The 10,174-nt window shown below is 27.1% G+C and overlaps 2 protein-coding genes across 2 annotated transcripts; one reads left to right on the top strand and one right to left on the bottom strand.

Annotated features, from left to right (window-relative positions):
- The first annotated feature begins 299 nt into the window (after positions 1–299).
- LOC110613213 (NAC domain-containing protein 6) lies at positions 300–1,991 on the top strand. The gene is made up of 3 exons (XM_021754240.2): positions 300–616; positions 708–976; positions 1,399–1,991. The coding sequence occupies exons 1-3, from the start codon at positions 361–363 to the stop codon at positions 1,828–1,830; spliced, it is 957 nt and encodes a 318-aa protein (XP_021609932.1). The 5' UTR covers positions 300–360; the 3' UTR covers positions 1,831–1,991.
- A 3,235-nt stretch (positions 1,992–5,226) lies between these two features.
- Positions 5,227–6,825, bottom strand: LOC110612514 (endochitinase). Its single transcript, XM_021753285.2, has 3 exons — positions 6,373–6,825; positions 5,945–6,095; positions 5,227–5,740 (listed from the first exon to the last, which is right to left on the bottom strand). The coding sequence occupies exons 1-3, from the start codon at positions 6,797–6,799 to the stop codon at positions 5,341–5,343; spliced, it is 978 nt and encodes a 325-aa protein (XP_021608977.1). The 5' UTR covers positions 6,800–6,825; the 3' UTR covers positions 5,227–5,340.
- Between the last annotated feature and the right edge of the window lie 3,349 nt (positions 6,826–10,174).

Raw genomic sequence — 10,174 nt, 5'->3', positions numbered from 1 at the left:
AAAAATTAAATTATTTGATAGAGTTGAAGCAAAACAACAATTCTTTTCTTGGAAAAAAATGCTGCACTGCCTGTAAATTTCCAAGTAAAAGTCCAAAATCAATAGAAAAGCAGGTCAAGCAAAGACATCAAAAAGACCTGTGAATGTCCAATTCATAAATAAGTCTATTATGACATTAATGATGAAAACCGTGTGGGTTCCACCATTTTTTATCAATTTTCTAGTAGCAACACCTCTCGTCTCTCTGTGACCAAGTCTTCTTTTAATAAATTTCTTTACAAACCCGACAACATACAAGCATAACCACCAGTTCAAATCTTCAACCTCCCCTATAAATATCCTCGCAAGAGCTTGTGCTGAATGCAAGTGCATGTGCATAAGCATTTTCATGCAGCAACCATTATAGTATTTGCTTTCAAACACACACTAACACTAGCTATAGTCCACTATAAACTATCCAACATGGAGGGACTTGATCTTCCTGGATTTCGATTCCATCCGACAGAAGAGGAGCTCCTGGATTTCTACCTCAAAAACATGGTTTTTGGCAAGAAACTGTGTTTGGACATTATCGGATACCTAAACATCTATCATCATGATCCTTGGGACTTGCCTGGTATTCAAATTTTCTTCATTTTACTTGATGTTTCACAGCAGTTTTGTGTTGGTGTAATTAATGTTGATATTATGTACATTGATGAACTTAGGAATGGCTAAGAATGGAGAGAGGGAATGGTACTTCTTCGTGCCGAGAGACAGAAGGCATGGCAATGGAGGGAGGCCTAATAGGACTACAAAAAATGGATTCTGGAAAGCTACTGGTTCTGACAGGAAAATTTTAAGCTTGTCGGACCCCAAGAGGATTATTGGACTTAGAAAAACTCTTGTTTTCTATCAGGGAAGAGCACCAAGAGGCAGCAAGACTGATTGGGTAATGAATGAATATCGCCTGCCTGATTCTCGCCCCTTACCTAAGGTACTATGCTTTCATTTATGAATCTCTACTGGTGGATTCTTTTCATTCTCGTTTTATGCTTTCAGTAATACTTGGAAGGGTATCAATGGCAAAATTCATACTGAACTTTGTTTCGATTACTCGCCCACTTGAAATTACAAAATTTACGTACTTTACTTAAAACTGAAATGAATAAAAACTAAACTGAATTTATTAAATTAATTCGATTCGATTGATTTTTTTAATTTAAACAGAATACTGCTCACCTTATTTTGAAATAAATTTAAAACAGGAAACTTGCTTAAAAAAAATTAAAAAGAAAGACTAAAACCATCAAATTCCATGATTTTCAGTGGGGTCAAAGCCCTGTAATAATCAAATTTTGTTTTGTTAGGGACACTTAGCAAGTACTAATATTTTTTCTAACATTAATTACAATGCAGGACATAGTCTTATGTAAGATATATAGGAAGGCAACTTCCCTGAAAGTGTTGGAACAAAGGGCAGCAACGGAAGAAGAAATGAAACTAATCAATGCATCTTCATCATCATCCCCACTTTCTTCATTGGACAACATGTCCTTTTCAAGCCAACAAGAAGAATCAGTGGCTCCAGTATGTCTGCATCATGTGGTTTTCAAGACAGAAGTAGAAGAAGACATCTGTGTTGGTAAAAATAACACTAGAGATGAAAAGCTAAAGGAGATTAAAGGGTCTTCAATTCAATTGCCAGTGGGAAATGATAAGCTACCAGAGCTGGAAGTTCCAAAATTGAGCATGGACTGGAATCAAGACAATAACTTTTGGTTGAATAGTCCTTGGCTTCAAAGTTTAGCCCAAAATCTTGCCCCTTATGCCAACATTTTGAATTTCTAGAGCTAATTAAATATATGTTATGAAAATAATTATGCAAAAATTTTTCTCATTTTGTAGATAGCTTTCTTCTCAGACTAGCTAGAGGAAGCATGGTGAGAACTGATAATTAATGTCTGGACGTACTTACTTTATCTTGCTAATGAACAAGTTTTTTTATTCAACTTTAATGGTTAATAGATAATTAATATAATAAATACAATGTTTATTTTCTACCCTGACGTTTATTTTTCTTTTCTTTATCTTGCAATCTTTTTGGAAATGGATTTTTATTTGAGTAAGAGTTGAATTTAGGGGTAATGGAGTAGGATCAGTATTATTTTCTACTGGATCCCTTGAATCAAAAGTTTGCAAGTAGGCCTTCATCTTGATAGCCCATATTTGATAAATTTCTTTTGAAAAAATAGAAAGGGAAGACAATAAAAAATTGGCTGAGGCCATAGATGGACACGATTAGAAGGTTTGGTGTTTAAACATTTCTCTTACAAGCCCGTAAGACCATTGAGACTCTAATACAGCTATTGGGAAAACAATATTATTGATAGAGAAATATTTTATTGAGTGGAGTAAATTATTATACAATAACTGTGTTATTTATATTAGGGGTGAGTATTCGGTCGATTCTGTTTAAAATCGAATCAAACTGAATAAATTAAAAATCGAAATTTTAGTGCTTATGGAAATCAAATCGAATCGATTTTAATTAGAAATCGAATCGAACTGAATCGATCTGATTCAGTTCGATTCGGTTTGGTTTGATCGATTTCGATTTTTAATAAATTTTTTATTTTTTAACTTTATTTTTAATATTTTAAAATTTAATTAAAATATTTTAATCTTAATATAATTTAATTTCTCAATATTATTAGAAAAATGTATTAGAAAAATGTATTATTATCACTAATCGGTTCGGTTCGATTTTTTTGATTTTTTTTCTAATTAAAACCGAACCAAACTAAAATAACCAAAATTTTTAAAATTAAAAACCAAACCGAAATGAATAAAAAACCAAATTGAATTTTCAAATTAATTCGATTTGGTCGATTTTTTCGATTTGAACCGAATACTGCTCACCCCTGATTTATACCTCCAAAATAAACTAAATCTCCAACAATAATTTAAAAATTGAAATTAGAAAATCTTAAACAAATATAATCTAAACTTTGAAGGATATTATGAAAATCAAATCAGAATTAATTTCAACACATTGAACTCAAATAATATATCTTATAAGAAACAGTGGAAGATGATTTTAGAGATTTAGAAATCCCAATATGGTAAGTAAGAAACTTCATCTTCTTTCTTTTTCCTCTTATAACTCTTTTCTTCCAAGCTTCCCTATGCCATTTTTAGAGCGAGAAAAATTCAAGCCACATAAATTATTTCTTCCTTCTCCTTTTCTTATTTCTTAAGGATTCAAAATATGTTGAAGTTGTTACCTTTAAATCCATGGTTTGAAAAAATTGATCTTCAACATCTCACCCATGACTAAACCTAGTGAGAAAAATTGCTTCCTTTATGCACTAATAGTCACTGAACCACATGAAAAGAACAAGGGAGGATTTTCAAGTTTGGTTATATCTTGAAAGTTTGATATTCGTGTTAACGGATCAGAGAATAAAAAAAAAAATATGCATCGACTCGTTGAGTGAAAATATTTTTTACACTACAAAAGTAATCTTTAACCTTAAATTAGATTGTTCGTTGCAAAGTTATCAAATCATCAAATGGGTCAAGATCTCTTGAAGCTACATATTTTGGTATGTTGTTTATATGCCTGTGGTTGTTTTGATAATGTATATATTTAATTGAACGTTATTTAACATTTAAACTTATAAAAATTATAATAATTTAATATATATAAGTAATATAATTAATATAAAAAAATAAAAAATTAATCACATAATATTAATATTGCTGATTATACTATAAATTTTTTATATGTGCTCTGAATTTTTATAAATGGACAATATTAAACGATAATAATTTTACTATTTTATGAAAATTTAAAATCAATTAATAAAATTTTGAGTGTATTTTTTAATAAATTAAATTATTTTTTTATAAATAATTAATGATATGGTTAATTTGTATTTAATTATTATGATAATGATAGGATTAATTTGTATTTAATTTTTATAAGTTTATATGTTGAATAAATTATAATTTCGAATTTAGATGTTTAATGAACTCAAATAAAGTGACACAAGGTGAATATATATTTCACCTTATTTAATTTATTGATTTTGCTGTTCTTTTGCCAATGCTGGAGTTCATTTTTATAAACTTTTATTGTACTCTTTTTCCTCAATAATAATAATAATAATTTTATATAAAACTTAATTTTATAACTACACAAATATATTTTAACTTATTTAGTTTATGGGAGCACCATACATTTATCTATGATGAGAAGTATAAGATATTTTTCATACTCAAATATAATGATATTTTGTTTGGAATCTAGAATTTTATAAAATTTTAATTTAATTCATTACAATCTTCTCATTTGAAATAGAAATATTTATTTTTTTAATTTAAAAAAAATTATTGTAACAAAAAAGTGAAATTATGCATGATTTTTTAAAAAAATCTTGTTGGATTTGGTTATTGAACTACATTGAAATGTTTTGGATTTATTTATGATTTAGGCTATGAAATGAAATGTGAGCTACTGTAGGTAGAAAACAAAAAAAAAAAAATTATTAATGAATGATGAGTATATATACACTTTGATAGAGGATTCTAGAATTGATTATTTACACTAGAATTTCCTATGATGCCACTAACTAATTTACAACAACAATGCGACTGCCTGCCGTTACTCTTGGGAGCCGAAAGCATATTAGCTGGAAGTGTTGGTATGAAAACTGTTTGGCCCAATTGGCCCATTGCCTTTAACACCCCGTTTAAAGCCAATTCTAGCAGCTTCCCTGCAGCGCACCGTATTGCTTCTTGCCTAACTTAAAAACTCATCACCAAACGGCAACCTTTATATCCATTACCTCTATTTTATTTATCATATTTATATTTAATTAACTAATAATTATTACTATTAGAATTATTTTATTTTTAATAAACTCTTATTATTTAATTCTATGATCAAGATATTTACTATTTAACTTGATTACTTGAATTTGAATTTAGAATTAAAACAAATTCTCATTATATAAACTAAGAGTTGAAAATGTATACTATAATTAAGGGGTTAATTAATTATTAACCTATTTATTAGTTTTTATTAAAAAAATATATATTATTGACCAATAAAAGATAACTAACTAGATAGTAGTCAATTTCATTTTAATATAATAAAAATAAATTAAAAATTAAATAATAAAAATAAAATAAATACCGAACAATCAAAAATAAAATTTACTCCTACATCTACAATAAAAATAGTGAAAATTAAGATTATATTATTATTAATAAAAGTGCATAAGTATGCACTCAAAGGACACGACACATATTTTATTTAGTTTATTCTTTCCAATATTACATGGAAACAACTGATTACATAGAATTTACCAAGTTCAAAAGCCCATTTCCAAACGGCCTTTGGTTGTAGCAATCAAGGTTGCTACCATAGCTAACTCCAAATATATCACAATATCTCTTATAAAATCCAATGCGATCTTTATTCTGTTCATTTGGGCCTTTACCACATTCAATACCACCATTGATGATGTTTGTTATCACGCCATAACCTGGAACTCTTCCTGCCGCCGAATCAGCAGGGGTGGGTGACCATTTTCCGATGATGACATTGTGGCAGGAGGGCTTTGGAGACTGTGGAGTCATCCAGAACCAGATTGCTGTCTTGAAGGAAATGACTGGATCTGTCGCCACTAGATCTGGATTGTTCAATAGGCCTACGCCTATGGCATTACCACACTGCCCATAATTGTAATTCCTGTATCAATCAAGTAATTAATTCAAATTATTTTATTTGTGCTTAAAAGAATATATCACAATCATCTTTTAACTTTAATTTAATTATATTTAAATATATTAATATTATATAAATTGACATTAATATATATTTGATTAACCATATTATATTATATAAAGAAACAATTGGGACACCATTGTTACAAATAAAAAAAGGAAAACATACCATGAAAGTTGAATGGGACCTCTACCATAATACTGCTTCCCAGGAGCACAAGGATAAGTGGCACTTGGAGAACAATAGTCTGATGGAGTTCGTTCCCTGACAAAGCAATATCCCCAAGCATATGGTCCATCTGGTGCAGTTGGCCACCCTCCTGCAATGCATTAGCGGCACAAATTTCTCAATTAACTAAATGGTAATAAATTCGTGGAATAATTAGAAAAAATTCACACAATAGTTTTTTATACTTATAAAAATCAATTTACAAATTTAGAGACTAATTTGTTATTAAAAATTTAGAGACTAATTTGTTATAAAAAATTTAATAAAAAATTATTCAGGGAGTTTTGTTAAATTTCAGAGAAATCCCTGTTAATTACCTGAAAGAAATTGAAAAAGTTAACTAACTAACAAAAGGCAAGATAAATAACCTGTAGTTTCATGAGATGTCTGTCCCAAGAATGCAGCAATCTCTCTTTTACGTGTAGCATCATCCCCAGTGGTTCCAAAGCCAGGAAAAGCTTTAGCTGCTGTGATGAAAGCCTCATAAGTGTAAAATCCACGAGCAGGACAAGCAGGATCATTTCTATGTTTAAGCATCTGCTCAAATGTTGCTTTTGAGATGATTCTACCTAGATCTCCGCCGCCACCTCCACCACCGCATATATTAGGGCGACATTGGCTTTGACAGCCATCACAACAGTACTCAGTTGTACTACCACACCAGCCATATTTGCTACAACATAGGCCTCCAGGACACACAGCACCTCCAGCTTGACTTCCGCATTGCTCAGCTGAAGTACCCAGCAAAAAGGAAATTAACAGAAGAGAAGAAATTATAAAGGTAAAAGCCTTCATGTCTATATATGATCTTCGTAGTTAGAAATGGGTATATATAGAGAGAGCTATGATTTTATGGATTAATTTGTGCTTTACGCTATTTAAAATATTCTTTGTATTTGTATCGTTCGATAAAGATGTTTAATTTTGGGATCCAATCTTATCTAATTCCTATATCTTTATGTCTAATTTTGGGACCCCATCCTATCTAATTCTAACAGTTTATTTTTATTTTCTTAAAAAATAATTAGAAAAGTAAGAATATAATTACATAATATCGTGATCAACTATTGATAATTTAATAATAAATATTTTAAATCATAAAATATGATCAATAAAAAATTAATAATTTATTTTATCAGTCATTTTTTATAATTTATTAGATAAATTTCATTATCTTTTTTATTTTTTATTAAAATTAGACATTGATTATTCCAATCAAATTGCAACTAATATAAATAATAATATTAATTATATTATATTATTTTATTGTAATCGTAAGATAATAGTGGTTTCTTAATCCTGATATAAAGAAAAAGTATTTTAGGGCTGTTGACCATTTTTATTGCTTTTTTCCATAAAAACATGTTTATTTCTCAATCACATGTTAATCATCAATTATCATTACAAGCAAGTTTACATTAATAAAAATAATTAGTAACATTTGAGGGCTACATAATAATTGCTCAATTAAATCATAAACTGTTATTATGAGATTGGAATAAATAATAAAAATTTGAAAAGTGAAAAATATAATTTAATTCGAAAAAAGAAACATTGGATAAGTGAAAAATATGATCTAATCGAGAAAATAAAAATTTGAACATTTTAACTGTTGATTCGTTTTTAAAGACCCATTTTTCAGTGTATTCTCATTATAACTGTACTCGCGAGATTATAAATCTATTAACTAGCGATGTCGCTTATCAAGTAGCTGCTCACGTCATCGTCGGATTATTAAAAAATATTATATTCATTTTCATCTTCTTACAGTATGAAGGAGAAGAATCACATAAACAAACGTGCGTTGTTCTTTCATACCATTTAAATTCTAAACAATCTATTTCTATCTATTATACAGGACTTGAGTTTTGAAGTAAATGCCGTAAATACCTATTACCATCTCACTTTCTCTTCTTCATAAAGTATAGTTAATTGTAGCGTATCTCTATCCGGCCACATCGTCAATTTAAATTTCACAACATCAATAACAAATCTCATTATTTCAATTCTTTCCAATTTTATATATAATATCTCATTATTCCAATTCTTTCCACTTTTATATATAATATAAAATACAGATAAATATATATATACATTTATTCGTGCAAATTACCGTCAATTTTAGCGAAAATTATCAAAATGTTCTTCACTACATTTTCAATCTTAAACACATAATTAAGCTGCTAATACTTTGTTTTATTAACAAATTAAAATAGCCCATCAAAATAAAATTTATAATTAAAAATAAATATATTTACGTATATTATATAATAAATATTTTGTAATTTAAACTATTATTTGCATATATTATCTAATAAGATTTCATAATTTAATGATATTATTTCAATATTTCATAAGCTAGGAAGATGATTACTTCTCAAAGTATACATTTCTATAAAGGTATAAGGAGTTTGTTAGCTTGAATCATATTATTAATCATTAATGAAAGATAATTTAATTCTCACTTATAATATGGGTATTTTGTGATATATAAAATACTAATAGATTGAAAATTTTTAATCTGTTTGGAGCTATAAGGCTAAAATAGTATTGCTTTTCATAATTTTACATATCTGAGAATAATTAATTCGAAAAATTATTTTAGTATTTTAGAATTTTTATGGTTGATATGTTAAAATTTAATTTTTAATCCTTTAATAAATATAGTATAGAAAATATAAATATTTTACTTTTTAAATATATTAAAGGGAAATTTTGATATTTTTGCTGAAATTAACATTAATTTTGAAAAAAAAAAAAAACATATTGGACTTTATTGTACAATATTTTAAAAATTAGTTACAATTGTGAATTGGAGCAAATATTTAGACTTTTAAAGCTAATAGGACTTTTTACTATTATAAATAATCGGCCAATTAATTTAAATAATGTAAATGTTTTAGTTAATTTATATTTATATTGTAAACTTTTAATATTAAATAATTAAAATAAATCTTTAAGATTTGTTAAATTTTATCACGAGGTCAAATCAATAGAATCTGAAAATGTAATCCATCATTCTCAAGTAATATTTTTTATTACTTTTTAGTTAATTATAATTTTAGTTCAATTGGACAAAATAATCCAAATTTTTTTATAATTTCATATATATTTATATTCAGACTTTTTATTTATTGGATAAAATAATATAAACCTTTTTATAAATTTATATTTATATTTTAATATTCAAATCATGACTATAATTATGAAAGATATACAAAAGATAAACAATTACATCATTGACTAAGGGATTGACATATAGAAAAAAAAAATCAAATTAATTAGTGGTTTGTTTTTGCAGTTTTAGTTGCAATGAGAGATAATAAAATCTAAAGTGGCAACAAAAAAGAAAGTAATTGGTGAGAAAAATTAGTTTGGAGAATAAAATAATTGTTTATCTCTTTCTAAATATATTTTTCTCCAAACTAGCCTCTCTTACCTTTTTTTTTATTATCATTTATTTAGATTCTATTCTCTATTACAGTTAAACCTATAAAAAAAGCCACTGAATAATTTAGTTTTTGCCTTTTTGTATCGGTGTCTTAGCCAAGGATGCAATCATTGATTTTTTTTGTGTCTTAATAATTATTTTTTCAACTACTTAATATTGAAAATTTGAAATATAAATATGAAATTTTTAAAAAATTTATTATTTTATTGAATAAACTAAAAAAAATTGGAATATAAACCTGGATCCATAAAAATGATTGGATTATTTTACTCAATAAATAAAAAATATAAATTAAAAAATAATAAAAATATCAACTAGTAATATTATAATTTATAGTAATATTATAATTCTAATGTATAATTTCAATAATATATTTTATATATTATATAATTTCAATAAAATTACACACATATAATTATAATATTATTTAATTATTAAATATATTTTATCATTTTATTTAGCTAATTTAGTTAATTAATTATAATTTATTTTATTTAAACAGATTACATATTGATGTTATATAATAATCACCCAAGTCATGAGCTGTCAGCACAAGACAAGACCATGTAGCAAGGATCTAATAAGTGAGAAACGGGGTCCAGCCTTAGGAAAGGAAGACTCGGGCACCTTAACACCCGGTTTATCATCAAGACTCGTCCTTCTCTCGATAGGATGAGTCTCAGTACGAAGTGACCATTATCAGGCATAGTCTAGCGTAT

This window comes from Manihot esculenta, chromosome 4 (assembly GCF_001659605.2).
Source record: "Manihot esculenta cultivar AM560-2 chromosome 4, M.esculenta_v8, whole genome shotgun sequence".
Taxonomy (NCBI): domain Eukaryota; kingdom Viridiplantae; phylum Streptophyta; class Magnoliopsida; order Malpighiales; family Euphorbiaceae; genus Manihot; species Manihot esculenta.
Note: the sequence above shows the minus strand (reverse complement) of the source record. Positions and strands in the feature narration are given on the sequence as shown.

Bases quoted from the DNA above. Each gene is read 5' to 3' on its own strand.
- LOC110613213 (XM_021754240.2), top strand. From the start codon at position 361: ATGCAAGTGCATGTGCATAAGCATTTTCATGCAGCAACCATTATAGTA. The intron at 617-707 runs GTATTCAAATTT...TGATGAACTTAG, and splicing joins TGATCCTTGGGACTTGCCTG to GAATGGCTAAGAATGGAGAG. The intron at 977-1,398 runs GTACTATGCTTT...ATTACAATGCAG, and splicing joins ATTCTCGCCCCTTACCTAAG to GACATAGTCTTATGTAAGAT.
- LOC110612514 (XM_021753285.2), bottom strand. From the start codon at position 6,799: ATGAAGGCTTTTACCTTTATAATTTCTTCTCTTCTGTTAATTTCCTTT. The intron at 6,096-6,372 runs GTTATTTATCTT...AATGCATTGCAG, and splicing joins GACATCTCATGAAACTACAG to GAGGGTGGCCAACTGCACCA. The intron at 5,741-5,944 runs GTATGTTTTCCT...TGATTGATACAG, and splicing joins GGTCCCATTCAACTTTCATG to GAATTACAATTATGGGCAGT.